We start from the raw sequence: 17,246 nt of genomic DNA on the forward strand, positions 1-17,246 counted from the left end.
ACACACACACACACACACACACACACACACACACACACACACACACACACTCCAGGGGAGCTCAGTCCTGAGTTAGGGTAGGGTCTGGGGGGGGTCTGTGAGTAGGAAATCAGGTCCCTGCTCTTGCTTGAGAAACAAGTGTCTCTCTGTCGCAGTCACGCGCGCGTGCACACACACACACACACTGAGAGGGAGAGAGAGTGGTATAGGGCCATGTGTGGCTGGGGGGCTGAGAGATAACCAAGGAAGTCTTACTGGAAGGGCAGGAAGTCTTTTGAGGAAGAGGAGGGTTTGGATGGCCTTTGACGAGTGACAGGGAACTTCCCAGGCTCTTTCTGAGACAGCTCTGGGTCAGCTCACTGGGGCCCGGTGTGAAGCAGGGGGCTTAGGGTCCTGAGAAGACAGGTGGAGGGGGACCCAGCTCCAGGAGGAAGGGCCCCAAGTGATCCTGCGGGCAGCAAGGGCTGTCCCCAGTGAAGCAGGGGCGAGTTCCGGACGTCCCCAGGGCTCACCCTGGCACTGGCTTAGGCAGGTGCCAGGCAGTAAGGGACAGAGGGGGCTCAGCCACCCCCCAAAACCTTCATGCCAGCCCTTAGGAAGGTGATTGCAGCAGAAGGGAAGCCGAGTGAAGACAGTCCCTCTCTGGTCTGGTGGCAGAACACATGTGGGCACTCAGGGACCAGGGGCCCCCTCCGCAGGCTGGGCCTGCTCTGGTGGGGTTTCATTCCAGCCTCAGGGAGCCCCTCGCAGGGCCGGGGTGAAGAGACACAGACAAGAGAATGGCTCTCACACAGGAACAAGCCCAGGGGCACAGCCCAGTTTGTACCAGGAGGACAAGGAAAGCGGTAACTGGAACCACGAGGGTTAATCAGAGCCAGCTTCCCAGATGCCGAGGGACGGCCCTGCACCCTGGCCCACAGTGGGCAGCAGAGACCCACAGACCCCTGTGGGAGGGAGACGTGGCCCCCGGAGCAGAGATGGGAGGGGGTGTTGGGAGGGAGAGAGGGAGTCAAGAAAGAGCCAGCTGGCCTGTCCATCAGTCTGTCTGTCTGCCCACTGGCCACAGGCCTCTCCTTACGCGGTAAGCCACGCTGGACGGACAGGTGAAGCCTTTGGACCAGATCAATCATGTATTTATTCTAATTGTATCGTAATCGTCCCCAAGGAACCCGGTTCAAATGAGCTTGACATTATTAAAATTTTAATGCCCAGTTTTCACAGCTGAATGAATATTTAAAGGGTGTGTCCCAGCTTAAGTTACGATGATGAAGAAATTAATGGAATGTCTTGTTTAATGCATGGCTATGTGTTGATGCAAAAAGTGGCAGAGACGGGGAGAAGAAGGGGAGGTGGGGCCAGGGCAGAGGGGCCTGGGAGGGAAGGAGGCCCCGCCACCCACCACTGGCTGCAGCAGGGGGCAGAGAGGACCCCAGACCTAGGCCAGGACCACTCGCTCCCCCTGAGGGGCCCCCGGGGCTGGAAGCCCGAACACAGTCGATGACAAAGGAAGTTAGTGATGTCCCCAGAGGGCTGACCCCAGAAGCCTGAGGGTGGCTTCAGGGAGCTGTTCCTGACCCAGGGAAGGCGGCCCAGCTCAGGCACCTGGAGGCACAACCGGGGCTGAAGGCCACTGGGGAACATGGGGATGCTGATGACCCAGCCCCCCGAGGCCCAGGCCCAGGCCCTCCCAGAAGGATAATACAGTGGCTGAGAGGGACGGGATGGCTGGACAGAGGAGCAAGGGATGGGTTAGAGGAAAGGCACCAAGAAATGGGCCCCAGCATCCTTGACATTCACCTGCAGGGGATGCCCTGGGGCTCACGTGGCCAAGAGGTCCTGAGGCCACAGTCAAAGTTAGAAGACGGGCAAGGAGATGGCAACTGCCCCTCCCGCCTTCCTACCAGTATCCTGTCTCCCCTTCTTCACCGTTCGTGCCTCACTGCCCATCTCTGCGGCATGGTCTGCCCTCTGCTCCCCAGGATGTAAGCAGGCCCGGGCGAGGCTAGATGGGTCTGGAGTCTGGAACAGGGAAGAGAAACACGGGCCGAAGGAGGGAGATCTCCCTTCAGGCCCGAGGCATCTGTACAGAGCCTGCTCTACCTAAGAAATCTTCCCAGCTGAGCCTGACACTTTACTTCTGCTGAGAATTAAGAAAGCACGGGATTTCTTTCTCTCTCCATCTATCCTGGCACCACCCTGACAGCCCTGCAAAGGCTGTATGGACTCTGACCATCCCTAGATAATAATAGGACATGAAATATGACCCCAGGAGCCACAGGTCCATGGGAACCAGGGCAATTCTGCTCCATTGTGGGTGCCCAGACCATGGCTGAGGGCAGGTGGGAGGCTAGATGAGCCCCTGGGTCCCCACTGCCAGGAGCCCAGTGATGGAGGAGGTCTGGAAGCACCGTCCAGGGCTGGCCTGGTCAGGGAGGGCTTGCTGGGGGGTGGGGGGTGGAACTGAGGGGAATCAGGCCTAAGTCCGTGAGCCTGGGGCAGAGCATTCACGAGTGCCCAGGTGTCAAGGACAGCGGGACAGTGGCTGACTGCCTGAGGATGACATGCCCCAGGGTGGAAGGCTCCACGCACAGGCAGATTGCATTTGCCTTGTTTAATTTACCATGGAAAATGGGTCCCATTACAACAGAAACAGTTCTACCCCAGCCCTTGTCCGTCCATAGGACTCACCCCCTCTGCTCTCCATAGAGATTTGCTGTGGGACTCAGAAACAAGGTGCCAGGGGAGGCGTCCTCCCAGGGTCCCTGCCCTTCCTCCCAGCATTGCCTCTAAGCATTCGGACTCGGCCTGGGCCTGCTCTGGCCCCAGGGACGGAGCCTCCTCTGCGGCCTCCTCCTTCCCTCGTCTCCACAGCAGCAGAGCCCGCCGAGCCTGGTTCACACTCTTCTACCTGCCCCTCCTCACGCCCCACTCCTTACCGGGGAGCCTGAATCAGCTCACCACTCACCCCCTTCCCCACACTCTGAACTTTCCTGGACCCTTCCTAAGCCTGTCACGTCTGGTTCCCAGAATCTCCCGAACATGTAGTCTGGTGTTAAGAGTCCTGGGTTCACCTTGATCACCGTTTACCACCTGTGTGACCTCAAGCTAGTTTCTTAACCTCTCTGAAACTCCATTTCCTTGGTTAAAGATTATCTATTTGCACGCATCCTAGGGGAAGTGATGATAATCCAACAATATAATTTTGTAGCAGCTGTTCGTGTTCCTGTAGGTGTAGCAGTGCGGTGCCCCCTTTGCAACTCAATTCCCAACTTGACTGTACATTCTATACGGAAAAGGGAGAATTCCTGCAGGACTCTTCCCCCTGGAGTACCAGGAAGGCTTCAGGCCAGAGGCTGGTGGGGGTATGGGAACAGAGCTCACAGGCCGAAGAAACAGATGGGGGGGGAAAGTGCCTGGTCGTGAGGAATGGAATGATGCAAGAGGCGGTGGGGGCCAGATTTGGGGGACCAGGCAGAGGGGTTGTATTCAATTTGGTGGTCCAATTGCCCCTTGCCAGATGGACATCTTCCCTTGACCCCCTCCTTTCAGAGCAGCTTTGGGGTCAAATGAGGTGAAACATAGGAAGTCCAACCCACCCCATCATCATAACTTATCATGGTAGCACCGTGCCTACCCACCCTGGCTGCAGTCTGGATCTGCCACTCCTCCGAGCTTGGCTTTTCATTGGCAAGAGAGAGATAATAATCCGTCCGTGGAGCATTATAATAATTACATAAGCAAGAAAGCCATAGAAATATACCCAGGAGAATACAATGGCCAGAACTGGGTCCAGGTCAGCCGTGGGGCCTTTCTGGAGTAAGAGACTATTGCAGCTTTGGGGGAGACTAGGAGGAAGGGGTGTTCCAGAAAGGAGGGACAGCCTAGGGAAGGGCTGGATGTGGAGTCTCCGAAGACACAGAACGGGAACCTGAGAGTACAGCCCTTCTCCCACAGCCAGAGGCAAGCTCAGCCTCCTGGACCCTTCGCTCAAGGACTGGAAAGGAGGTGGTCTATGGGGGAGCCAGGACCCCCAAAATGAAGCTGGGAATTTCCTATGTCCCTCTTCCTTCTCCCTGTTAATTGGAGGTTCCCGTAAACCCACACCTTCCTCCGTGGGCAGAGCGTACATACCAAGTACCTTCATTTCCCTCAACTCCATAAGGGGTGCCGAGTGGGGACCTCCTGGCAAACAATGGCACCCGGACCCCCTCTTAGTGGACCGGCCCCCCCAGAATCCTATCTTACCCTCCGGGCCACCTGTGCTTCCTTTTCCTCTGTTCTGTGCCCTGCCTCCCGCCTCTGTCCTTCCTTGCGTCGCTCTGCCCTTCCCCTGGCCTCATCTTCACCTTGCTGAGTCACGGGCACCCACGCTCCCCCACCCATCGTCTTGACGCAACCAAAGCTCACTTCGAATCCTAGACCAGAAGGAAGCTTGTGACTGGCTAGTCCAGCCTCCATACACAAGGGGAACTGGCAACGGAAAGTCACCTGGTGCAGGACAAAAGCCCAAAAATAGCCCTGGAGGACCCAGGTTCCCAGGCACATCTTGCCACAAGGGGGCCCCGCCTCAGCTTCTCCATCTACAAAATGGGGGCATTTAGTACCTGCACTGCCTGCCTCTCAAGGTTTGTTTGTGAGAGAAATGCAAATAGAGTAAGGGATAAGAGAGGTACAGGACAAGCAAAAGCACTGGCAAAGACATAAAATACAATTCCATTTGCGTGATTCCTACCATTTTTATTGTGTGAAATATCCTCAGGGCCTGAGAGCCCACCTTATGCCTCCTCTGGCATCCGGAGGATGGAAAACAGGCTGCGGAGCCCCAGATCCTGGAGTTCAGAGCCCCCTAGTGGCCTGAATGAGGCATTGAAACGGATCCTCCAGAGAGGCCGGCGGCTAAAAGGCTGGGGGCGTCAGGCCGTGCCTGGTGTCGTCCTGGCACCCAGACACCACGTGAGACAAGTAGCTGTGCCCACTCCACATACACCCCGAGGGGACAGCCTGGCCGCAGTCAGGAGCCCCAGCCCTGAGCTCTGCTCCAACAAGGAGCTGAGTGGTCCAGAGCCTGGGACCCACAGCCAGCGTCTGCAGGATACTGCAGGGATGGGGTGCAACTCACTGCCATGCCCCAACATGGGCAGGAGTTAGTCTTTGGCCAGAGACCAGCTAGTTTCAAGCAAAGCGATCTGTCTCTAGGGTGGGCCAGAGAGGGGACATCTCAGATTCTAGTATCACAGCAAGAGGTACTCAAAGCTGGGAGAGGGACCACTGGAGGTCCCTCTCAGGATTGGAGACCTCCAATCCTGAGAAACCCTCCTGAAATCAGGGGACCCTGGGGACCACACTGGGGAGGGGAGATGGGTGGGGCTTTAGTGAAGACCCGCTCGTTTGCAGCTGCGAGGGTATGCGGGTGTATGTGTCGGTGGTGTGGTCCGTGTGCTATGTCCCCGTGAACACCTGCGTATCTTCGGGTGCAGATGTGTCTGCTCTAACACTGCCCCCCTGTGCTCTGTTGCAGATGAACCGGCCGATCCAGGTGAAGCCAGCGGACAGCGAGAGCCGAGGAGGTAGTAGCTGCCTGCGCCAGCCCCCTTCACGTGAGGGCCCACTTGTCTCTCCCCTCCCCCTCCCTCCTTTCCTTCCCTCCCCCCTCCCCTCCCCCTGATGCAGCGTTGCAGCAACTCCCTGCCGCCTCCCCCTGCCCCCTGGGGACCTCATGGCCCAGGGTTGGAACAGGGCTTTGGAGCCCTGGGTGACAGATGTGGGGACAGAGTAAAGAAGATGGGGGAGAATTGGGGTCTGCCGTATGCTGGGGTTCCTTCCTTCCCATGAGTAAACAAGTAGGATGTCCTGGGCACTCCACTGCCCCCTTTAAGACACCCAAAAGGGTAGGCCCACCTCTGTGTCACCAAGGAAATCCCCACTGGGATGGGACTAGACTAGTTGAAACGGTGCCAGGCTGGGAGGGAGGAAATGTGTTTCAGTCCTGCCCTGGGAAGGCTCAGGCCAGAGTGGGTGAATCTGAGGGGGGCTGCCCACTGCAGGGTGGGGCTGCCGAAGTCAAGACCCTGGACCTACATACAGGTGGACAGGCAGATGTCTGGAAGGGGACAGAGCAGGAGGACAGAGCCTCACCCCCAGACTCAGGCCTCTGTGCCCCAAGGGGAGGCTCTGTTCCATCCACCAGCGGGGACCTCCCCCCCGCCCCCCCACTGCACACAGAGGCTCGACCAGGCCAGGCTCTGGCTCTTCTGCCGAGCGTCCACCCTCCAGGCTTCTGGCCTGGGTGTCTGTGCCCACACCATGCCCCTGGGCTCTCCCTGGCTAGGCCTGGACACTCGCTCTCATCTCAGCTCAACCGGGCGCTGAGGGACTTCTCTCTCCCTCCCCCTCTCCCCCCCTCCCAATTTTCCAGGAAATTAAGAGCAAAAAAATAGGCAAAAGCTATTTGCAAATTCAGAGTCAAGGTTCTTGTCCTGAGGAAACTGTAGTGTGGCCACAGGTGGCCTGCCCACCCCTGGGACCTGTGGTCCCTCCAGCACAGGCCTCTGCCCTCTGGGCCCCAACAGGGCCTCCACCCTGGCACAAGGCCTCTATGGCTCTGGGGCCCTCCTGACCCAGGCCTCGAATCCCACCCAACAAACCCAGCTGCCCGAAGGGGCCCCATGCCCCAGGGCACAGGTGCGCCTCCCTGTGGCCCTCTGAGAGCTCCCCATCCCGAGGACCCCGATCATGGGGGCGGGTTGGTTGAAGAGTAAAAATGGTTCAGGTGTGAAGGGCTCATGCTGCAGACCACACCTGGGTCATGCTGCTTGCTCCTGCCCCTCTCCTGGCAGCCCAGTTACTTGGTTTTCTCTGCACACAGAGGCTCCTCAAACACCCAGGGCCAGGCCCCCTGCCCTGGCGGAGAGAGGCATGCAGTCTGGCCTCACGCAGGTGCCCTCGGTGACACGGGGCAGAGGCAGGGCCTCTCCCAGAGACTGTCTCCGGGAGAAAGGACCAGCAGGACCTGGCCCCCAGGTCACCTGTCAGGCAGTGACTCACCTGCAACGCCCTGTCCATGTGGCAGGGCCAGGAGGCAGCAGAGACCCCTGGCTTTGGTAGGGAGGGAGCTCGGACGGTAAGTGGCACCTGCGGTCCCAGAGGAGGGGTCCCCGAGGTGGGGGCAGCCAGAGACCTCGGAGGACGAGGACGTGGCACTTGAGCTGCCTTGAAGGAGGGGATATTCCACACCTGGAGAAGTCGGGGTGGCATGAAGAAGGCCTAGTTTAATCCAGGACGGGAGCAGGGTGTCGGGAAGCCTGCTGCCAGCGAGGCCGCGCTGCGCTCTAATGCAAACCGTTTCTCCCCTCACTGGCCCCGGAGGCAGTAACTCTCCGACTTCAAGTTGCTAACCTCATCTCCTTTCTCCCATATATCTCCTGTGCTGACACTTGCCCCAAACCAGATTAATCAGGTCTTTTATTCTTCCTGCAGTAGAAAGGGGGGAAAAGAGAGCCAAACCTAAACATCTATCCATTCATTGCATATTCAGTATTAAACAAGGAGACGATCCTGAGTAAGCATCATCACCAAGCTATTTGAAAAGAAAAAGAAAGTTTAAAATAATTTAATATCCATTAAATACTTCTTCAGTGGGGGGAGGGGATGGGGGAGAGGTGAACATTAAAAAGATGAAAGAAATGGGAACAGGAGAAAGGTATGAAAGGCAGGGGTGGGAGTGGAAGGGGCGGGGGAGGAACACGATGGGAAAGGAAGAGCCCAGAAAGGTGAAGGGAAAGGGGCAGAAGGAGGAGGGAGGCCTGGGAGAAAGTGGGTAGAGGGGAAGGTGGCAGGGAGCTGGGAAGACTTGGGGGCACAGCTGGGAGGAGAAAGGAGGGGCAGGATGGGAAATGGCCCTAGAGGGAGAGGTGGGTCTGCACCACCCGGGCTCTCCTCATCCCGGATTAGCTAGGTGCTTGGCTGGAGCTCCCCAGGAAGAGTACAGGACGGCAGCTCTTGTTCTGGTCCTGGGTTCTATTCCCATCTTTGTCCAGAATGAGCTCTGGCCCGGACACTGCTTCTCTGGGCCTCCACCCCCTCACCCAGGGATGGGAGATCTCACTATCCAGGAAAGCTGCTGTTTACAGAGCACCCACTGAGGGCTGGGATTTGATTTGATTTGATTTGATTTGGCCACAGCACGCAGCCTGTGGGACCTTAGTTCCCCAACCAGGGATTGAACCCAGGCCCTCAGCAGTGAGAGCGCAGAGTCTTAACCACCAGACCGCTGTGGGCCAGGACTTTAAACAAATACGTTTAATCCATACAAAAACGTTGGGAGGTGGAAGTTATTGGCCCCACTTAAAGGTACAAACCAAGGCACAGAGAAGCTAAGTAACTTGTTTCAGGTCACACAGCTAGGTGGTGGCAGAGCCAGAATTCAAAGCCCTGCCTGTCAGTAACCAGCACCCAGGTGCTCTGCATTCCTCTGACTCCTAGGATAGTCTTTCGGACTCAGGGGACAGTGGGAAGGTGCTGCAGGCGTTTGTCATACTTCTAGGGCTATTCTCAAGGTAAATGAGGGGAGAGGAACAGGGTCCCAGGTAAGGGAGGCAGGGCCAGTCTGGACGAGAAGCTCCCGGACGTACCCATAAGACATGAGAGACCAGGTCTGCAGGGGTCAGAGAAGAGAGAACCCACTGTGGCCTGGAGCAAGCAGGGAGGGCTTCCTGGAGGAGGTGAAAACTGGACCAAGAGGTGTAGACTTGGCAGGAGACAGTGAGGGCCCAAAATGAAAATGGGACCCTGAACACAAGGCCAAGGGGTCGCACTTGTCTCCATCAGAAGGAGGAGCCACTGACGCCATGGAGGACCAGGCAAAGAGAGGGCATCACAGCTGTAACATCCCTGGGCAGGAAGAGAGGAGACAGCCCCTGATACCACCACCAAGAGCTAGGGCTCCAGCTAGGTGGGGAAAGAAAACCAAAGGAGAAAGAGCTTCCCCAGGACCCATCCCGCTGCAAGGAGAATCCTGTTAACCCCACAGAACTTGCTGGAGCAAGTCATATATCAACTCAGATTCACCCCCAAATAAGCAAGCCAGTTCATTCACCAGGGGAGTGAGGCAGGCTGGGGACAGAGAGGAACCAGGTAGAGGGCACCCTCCCACCTGCCCTGGCCATCTCAGAGGCAAGGACGCTTTCTTGGGCGTGAACTGTTGTGTCCTTTGCCTCCTAGCCGGCAGACACACCCGCCCCAAGAGCTGGTTCACGGTCCCCGTCTGAACTGGGTCTCCACAGCTGCAGGGGCCCTTCAGCCTCTCCGTTTGACTCTCAGCCTCTGGGTGGGTGCCCGCAGTGGGCTGCCCTGGAGCCCTGACCCCCTCCCCATCCTCCCTGGTCTCAGTCCAAATGAGTGCTACGGCTGAAGACAGGATAAGCCCCCCCCACCCGCCCCCCCCCCCCGGCCCCAGGCAAGGCTCCTGAAGCCAGAATGCGGGGGGGGGGGGGGGGGGGGGGGGGGGGGGGGGGGCCTTTCGGGGGGGGGGGGCGGGGGGGGGGGGGGGGGGGGGGGGGGTCCTTTCAGGAAGTTAGGCTCTGAGCAGCCTGGCCTCAGGCAGCAAACCTGCTTGGGGGCTCCCTGGGCTGAACCGGAGGAGGCCGGGGCTGGGGTCCACCACCCCCCCTCAAGGGGCTCAAGGGGGTCAGCAAACAAGTAGGAGCCCTTGAGGAGGGAAGGAGTGGCTGAGACCTGGGCCAGTACAGCAGATGTAGGCCTGGTCCCACCCCACCTCCGCCAGTCCTAGCCACATAGCAGCAGATGTGAGCTGTGCCCTAGGAAGCCACACCCCTCTGACCCCATCACCAGAAACCACCCCCACCTCTTCCCAGTAGCCAGCTGCAGGTCAGAAGTTTCAGCTAATGCAGGCCTCATCCAGGGCCCAGATGAGGGAGGCACTCACACACCTTTCCCACCAACACGCTGTCCGCTCAGCGCTGACAAAGGCACCCACAGACACACACCCAATTCCACACTCGCGCCTGGTGAAGTGAAACCGAACGTCCGCACCAGGGATCCAGTGACTGGGGGCGGGGCACAGACTGGGGCCACCCGTTTGTATCTCATCTACATGAAATGACAGAAGAAAGCAGCAAGATGTCAGGCTGAGGCGTTGGAGAAGTTAGAAACCAAGACGGCTTGGGAGGGAGTCCTGGGAAAGAGGGGACTCAGGGTTCAAGGGGCCGCCCCCTCAGAGGGAGCAGGGAGGCACCGGGGAGCCCTTCCGAGGGAACAGGAGCAAGGGTGAAAGCAGCCCTCCCGGGTGGCCGCCACACTCTCACCCCTCCAGGGACACAGACTGGAAACCACACGAGCACAGACACACTCCAGCCTCCAGCAACGTGTGAGACATGTGAGCCCGAGCTCGGGAAGCGGTCATGCCCACCGTGGGGACCGACGAGGGGCTCCCACGGTCCCTCTCTGGCCCATCAGGCGTGTTTTCCTGAGGGGGCCTTGGTCAGGCCCAGGCTAGGGAGGCAAAGGGGCAGCTGAGACTGTACCTGATAGGGGAGCCTGGACGGAGGCCCGATGATCGTGGAAGGAAGGGTGTAGGGTGGACACAGCAGGAGGGCTGAGCTCCAGGCGGCAGGGCCTGGAGGAGGCTCCGGCGATGTCAAGGGGAGTGGCCCTGAGCTGCAGCCATGGACTGTCCCCCCGCCCGCCCCTGCCCGCCCCGACACACGTGCACACACACACACGGAAGCTTCTAGAGGGTGACGGGACCTCTTTTATGTACCCCTCCAAGTCCTGCAGAACCACCTGGGGCTGAAGTCCCCCACCCCCAAGCTTCCACTGCCTCCCCCTCCTCCCTTTGCAGACCTGGGAGCCCATGTCTGCGTCTCTCCACCAGTTCAGTCTCCCCCTCCTGTCTCAGTCTCTCTCTGGCCTGAAGGGCAGGGCGGGGAAGGCATGGAGAGTTGGGCACAGGTGTGACAGTCCGTGAGTCATTCGTTTCCACCGAGGCAGGTGAGGGCCGGTCACTTAGCCAAGCGGCTCCTGCAGCCTCTCGCGGCTCCCTGTCCGTTTAACAGCATCTTCAGGGCGTCCGTCCCCCTCATCACAGCCGGTGCTCTCGTGGCAGCGGAGTCCCGCTGGGCCAGCAAATGAGGTTGGACACGATGCATGTAGACGTGGCTCTGAGGCCCTCCCCGAGGCCACATTCCCCACTATAAAACCGGGGCTGACTCCATCTTCCCAGCCCCTCCACCATCTGTAGCCCCATCAGTTCCTGTGGCTTTTGAAATCCTATTAAGTTCCCCATTTCTCCTCTAAGCATTATTTTATTTCTAAACAGACCCAGACCGTGTGCTGTCGGGAGGCCTTCAAGGGTCTGTTGGGGACCGGCTGAGGGGTGTGGGCCTCACCTTGCGGTCCAGGGGCCCACGAGACCCATGGCCACACTGGGGACCCGCCGATGCCGGGCTTCTCACGTCCAGACTTTTCTAGCTATTCAGTCCCATGCTCTAGGTAGGCAATTTCGTGAGCAGCAGATGAAATGGCCCTGCTTTAGGAAAATTCAATATACAGAAGTTTCCATTTTCCAATCTTGAGAGGCAATAAATGACTCACTTGACAAAAGCTTCTGGGTGAACAGAAACCCCTCAGGGTTCTGCTAGGAAGCCCCTGTCCCAGGCAGGAGGGGGTACAAGAAACATGAGGCTAAAGGGCGGGGGGGGGGCACAGCACACTGAAGGTTCATCTGAAATGATACCATGACAGTAAGAAACAAGGTTTTAAAACACGGTGTTACCCTAGATGACCCCTGACCCGAGGTGCAGTTCAGGGGGAGGGGAGGGGGAAGGTGTAAGGAAAGGCTTGGAGGACAGGTGTGAACCCCTGCAGAAGGTCCTGGGGGTGGGGTGGACAGAGGCTCTGGCCCCAAGAACAGCCCCATTTCTGCCACAGCCAAGCCACCGTCTGGAAGTCAAGTCCCACAGCAAGAGCGCCCCCCCCACCTCTGCCCCAGTCTCTCCCCTTTGGGACCTCAGGAACGTCCTCCCCGGGTCCAGCACATCCTGACCTCTACTTTGGGGCTCCTGGTTTGTACCCTGCTGGAGAGACCTCAGAATGAGTGGAGCCAACCCCACCCCAACTAGAGGGTGCGACCTTGGGCTGAGAAGGGGTCCAGTGACTGAGGCCCCAAGCAGCCACCTAAAGGAGAGGGGTCTGCAGCTCAGAGCAGAAAACGCCCCACACTCCCCATCCCCCGATCTTTCTGTGTCCCCACAGAAGCTCCTGGAAGCAGGCAGTGTGTGGACCCCTGGAAGTGTGTGTGATAGGGATGTGTTTCCTTTCTACACACACCCCTCCCAGACCCTGCAGACCCCCGTATCCTTAGATCCTCTGTCCTCCCGTTCAACATCGTGCTCCCTTCCTGCAGCTGTCTCTGCGCCCACAGGCCTGGAGCGAGACGTCAAGGTGAACCTTTGGCTGGGGGAGAGCTAAGTGCCCTGTTGGCCAGGACACAGCATCCCGTGGCCTGGAGGGGCCCAAGGAGCCACTGTGTCCACCTTCCCCCGTGAGTCGGCCTCTCACCCAGCTCCCCCCCGCTTCAAAAACCATCAAGAAGAAGAGCAACCCCAGGGCCTCTCTCAGCCCATCAGAGCTCAGAAACCCTGTTTTGTCAGCCTGCCCTGCCCTATTCCCACTGGAATTTCTCAAGCTGTAGACTGTAATGTTTTCCCTTGAACACCAGCCCCAAAGCCAGTGTCCCGGCAGATCTTCCCTGTACTTGCATCCCTGATGTATTTTGGACTGATGTTTAAGAAAAAGCAGTACAGTGTTCAGCTTGGGAAATACATGTCAGACCTAAGACAGCACTTCCCCACTTCCCAGACAGTGGTGGCGCTCAGCCTCGCGCAGGGGCCATCTGCTTTTTGGAAGGACTGAGGATTGGACACTTCATCACCAGGCCAAGCGGCCCACCCAGGGCTTGGCTTCTTTGATGGGCAGGAAGTTCTACCACATATCTGACCATAATCTCTCCTACTGTTTAAGCACTTCCAAGTTAGGCTCCCTAGATCATGGTGCAAGGTTCCCCTGCCCTGGGGTTTTATTCTCCATAACCCCTGTTCCTTCTGTCTTAAAAGGATCTTTGTCTCCTTTCTTTCCCAAGCTCCTTTTAAAAAGAAACTTTGAAACTCCAGAAGGGTCCTCTGGTTGACACAACTGAACCCAAATAGCAGCTGCATGAAGACAGGCCTTTGTGTTGGGGAAGGAGGTGGCTGGTGGGAACGGTCCCTGGAGAGGGCCCCGTGGGGCAGGCACACATTACAGATACCTCGGTAACTCCTGCCATAAGTGTGAAATTATAATTAACTGCAAACCTGCCAAGCTTAAATGGACTTTAGGTTTTCAGCTGGGGGAAAGGGTGTTGATTGATCTGCATTTTGTTTTTAAGGTTCTTTTAATCCATTCGGCAAGTTAAGTTGAGACTCGTGGCTCCTCACCAAAATCCCTCTGGCCCCGGCTAATTTAGCAAAGGACTGTTTCAGGGGAAATGGGATATTAATTATTGCAAATGGGCTCCTGGATGATATATAAAAGCTGCCTCATGTGTGCCCAGGGTGAAGGGGCTGATGACAGGAATAGGAATGACAGAGAGAGGGACCCACGGGGCCCTGTCTCCCACTCCGTGCCGCTCCCACGGAGTCCTGTTGCGGGCATTGTGTGGGCAATGCAGGGGAAGATGCTCGCTTCCTCAGGAGACAGGCAGCACCAGCAAGAGGATGTCACAGGCAGTCCTTCCTGGACCAGGCGTTCCTCAGCGAGGCAGCCCTGACGTGGGCAAGATGTATCCAGTGCCCTCCTGGCCCCCGACACACACCCCTTGGAACAGCCTGAGAGCAATATGGGAGCAGTGAGGCTGTGCAGTGGGAGGATGGGATGGGAGGCAGAGAGAGACAGCACGGACCAGAGAGATCAGAAAGGGAAACACCTGGGACTCCCCTGGTGGCTCAGGGGTTAAGAATCCGCCTGCCAATGCAGGGGACACGGGTTCGAGCCCTGGTCCGGGAAGATCCCACATGCCGCGGAGCAACTAAGCCCGTGTGCCCCAACTACTGAGCCCGCGTGCCCCAACTACCGAAGCCCACGCGCTTAGAGCCCGTGCTCTGCAACAAGACAAACCACCACACAGTAAGAAGTCCGCGCACCTCAACGAAGAGTAGCCCCCGCTAGCCGCAACTAGAGGAAGCCCTCACCCAGCAACGAAAACCCACCGCAGCCAAAAATAAATAAATAAATTTATTTAAAAAAAAAAAAAGGGTAACACCTGATTGACCTTCAGAGGGGAGAGGATTTGAGGGAGGAAAGGCAGAGTTTCCCAGGTGGGAAAATAACCCGAGTCAAGGAAAGCTTGGAGGGTCCCAAGAGGCCAGAATCAGGTGTCTACTGTCGGGGGAGGGCAAGATATGGGAACAGTGATTTCCAGAAGGTGCTGTAAATTGATGCCTTTAGGCAAAGGGAAGCCATCTAAGGCTTTGGAGCAGATATAAGTCGTGCTTTGGAAACCGTAGTTTAGGGAGACTCAGCCAGATGGGGGAAGGGAGCCGGAGCAGGGGAGAGAGAAGGGCCAATGCTGGCATCACACCCACATGTCCTGCCCTTCCCACAGTGATGTCTCACCACCTCATGGCACAAAGGGGATGGCGACAGCCCCTTGGAGCTGCCATAGGTGGTAACAGTTGGTGAGCTGTGGAATCTCCCCTGATGACAGCTGCTGCAGTTATTTTATTCTTGGAGTCCAGTCCATGGGAAATGAGAGGTGACCGGGGTGAGGACCTCTGACAAGGTGTGATCAACAAAGTGCAAAGAGAAATCATACTGCCCAGGGCCAGAGCTCTACTGTGCGTATGAATTTACCAGAATGGGGTGGGACAAGGAAGGCTTCCTGGAGGAGGTGATTATTGGAATGACAGGTTTACCAAGAGGTAGGATCTGGGCTGTGTCACAGGCAAAGACATGAAAACAGGGACAAGCAAGGCAAGTATGTGGCATCTTAGACTTTTTAAAAAATAATGTAGAAGAGTTGGTTTGGCTAAAGAAGAGAGAGTCCACTCCCTGTAGTCAGAAGACCAGATGTGATGCATTGTGGGTCTCACTGCCGCTTGCATTCCAGGGTGTGGACACCTATACCCGTGCACGGACAGTGTCTGAATCTGGGGGGGCCTGTATCTTCTCACCCTCCAGTCCAAGTTCACCAGGCCCAGTCTTCCTGATCAGATGTGCCTGTCTGCTCTCCTTCCCCACCCAGCCCAGGACGATGCACAGGGGAACCAGGCAGGCAATGCCTGCAGCTGCTGTTGCTAAAGCCAAGCCAGGCCTCTGGAAGGAAGATGGAAAGAGCCAGCAGGGCCTCGGTTCTCCCATTAGGTCCTCCAGAGCCTCCAGGAAGAGCACCTCAAGCCCTGCACCAGCCCCGCAAGGTGGATCGAGCTGCACCCCCATTCTCCTCAGAGAGGAGAGGTGACTTGCCCAAGATCACACAGCCAGTAATCAGCCTTCACGCCTCAACCCTTCTGGGCAGGACCCATGCCTTGCTGCCTTCTCTCAGGTCTGGCCGGGGTGCTGAGACCCAGAGGAAGTTCTCCCAGCGTCAATGCCACCCATCAGAGGCACAAAGGTTGAGGCTGGACCACAGCCTTAAGGAGGAGCTCTCCAGCTCCTCACTCCCCTCCCCCATGTCCTTTGGGAATGGGGGTGGGTGTAGGAGGAATCGGGGAGGGTCTGAAGCTGAACTACCCAAGGTGCAAACCCAGTCAGCAGCAGGATGAGCCTGTCTGTGGCCCTTCTCAGTGTGGAGGCCCTTCTCAGGGAGGAGCAGGTGGAGAAACTCCACGTCTGCCCAGCAGAGGAGAGCCAGCCTGGGCACTCAGGGCGTTGTCTGTCCGGGCCTGATGAGGAGGAAGGCTTTGCAGAGGCTGGAGGTCGGCAGGGACCAGCCAGCACAGATTTTCTTTTTGATCATGTCAGAGACAAACCCATGATCCTGACATCACGGATGCCACATCCCAACAGAGTAACAGGCCCTGGTGACTTAGGATGTTTAAGGCTTGGACGTGAACGGCCAACGGCAAGTGACTCAAGAGTGCAGAGAGATGATCCCTGCCCCTGGAGAGCTGACCATGAAAGTCAGAGGCATGGTCAGGAAGGTGTCTTCAAGTCTTTGCCGAGCTTTGGACCCATCGGAAGCTCACAGTCTGGTGAGGAGATCAGTTTATGGCCTCAAGAGCACCAGATGGGCAGTGGAGACAGCAGGAGCCACGGCCGGCAGAGGAGAGAGCTGTGCAGGCGGAAGCAGTCAGGGAAGGCTTTCTGGAGGAGGCTCCCTACTGGAGGGGATTCAGGCTGAGAAGACAGTGAGACAAGGATGCAGGGTAAGATGAGGAAACCAGCTGGCCCAAGGAGAGGGTTCCAACGAAGGCCCCGTTAAAGAGTTGGAGGTTTTCTGGAAGATGAGGGGAAGTGGTGATTGGTGGAAGCTGGATATGGGAAGACTGGCCACCTGCAGGGGGGGACTGGACAGGGTGTCAGGGAGACCAGGGAGAGACTCTTCCAGCCTCCAGCTGTGAGGGGAGGGGCAGGGGGCACGGGAATTAAAACCTAAGTTCAAGAGCCCTTTTGTCACCATGAAATACAAGCCCCAAAGCCACCTGTGTCCTGACCACTACCTGCTGCCTTGAGACCTCCAGGTACATGCCCACTTTCAGGCACATGGCCACCCTCGGACAGCCCTCTCTGACCCTTCCCAGCTGCCCAGCTCTACGTGGTCAGAGCCCTCGTCAGGGTCCACCCTGCTGGAATGCTTTCTCCAGCTGTTCCTCGCTGGTCTTTCCAGCTCAGAACCCCTTTCCTTCCCTCTGTCTGAGCCGTGAAGTCAAGCAGTGGTTGTTAGTTTCTCGTCTCTCCGTCGAGACTGTGCCCTCAGTGCGGGCAGGCGTGTCCAGCCCTGCACCAGAGGCCAGTCTCCCACTCATCTCACTAAACAGCAACTTTATCTACTATCCCAGCTCTCTGCTGGCCTAAAAGCTGCCCCCTCTTGCATCTCCCCAACCCCAGCCCCTCCAAAGCCAGGCCCACAAGCAGGGGGCAGCGGGGTGGGTGCCGCTGACATTGGCATTCTCCTTGCAGTGTGTCTTAATAATTTAATGGCTATTAGCAGAGCCGCAGTGATGGGGGGCAGGGGGCGCAAAGGGAAGATTTAT

At 57.5% G+C, this 17,246-nt stretch overlaps 1 protein-coding gene across 42 annotated transcripts in view; it reads left to right on the plus strand.

The window, feature by feature from the left end:
- The window catches only part of CELF4 (CUGBP Elav-like family member 4), a 297,313-nt gene that overhangs the window by 217,600 nt on the left and 62,467 nt on the right, over positions 1 to 17,246 (plus strand). For 23 of the 42 annotated variants that reach the window (XR_003793674.1, XR_003793676.1, XR_003793675.1 and 20 more), the window contains exon 3: positions 5,519 to 5,597. Coding sequence is in view for 38 of the 42 variants with exons in the window: in XM_029223461.1 (XP_029079294.1) it covers positions 5,519 to 5,597 (79 nt within the window). In the remaining 4 variants the exon portion in view is untranslated. The remainder of the gene's footprint in view (positions 1 to 5,518; positions 5,598 to 17,246) is intronic. The other 19 variants (XR_003793689.1, XM_029223544.1, XM_029223519.1 and 16 more) reach the window with 2 other exon arrangements.

Source organism: Monodon monoceros, unplaced genomic scaffold, assembly GCF_005190385.1.
Source record: "Monodon monoceros isolate NGI ecotype Baffin Bay Population unplaced genomic scaffold, NGI_Narwhal_1 Super_Scaffold_1, whole genome shotgun sequence".
Lineage (NCBI taxonomy): Eukaryota > Metazoa > Chordata > Mammalia > Artiodactyla > Monodontidae > Monodon > Monodon monoceros.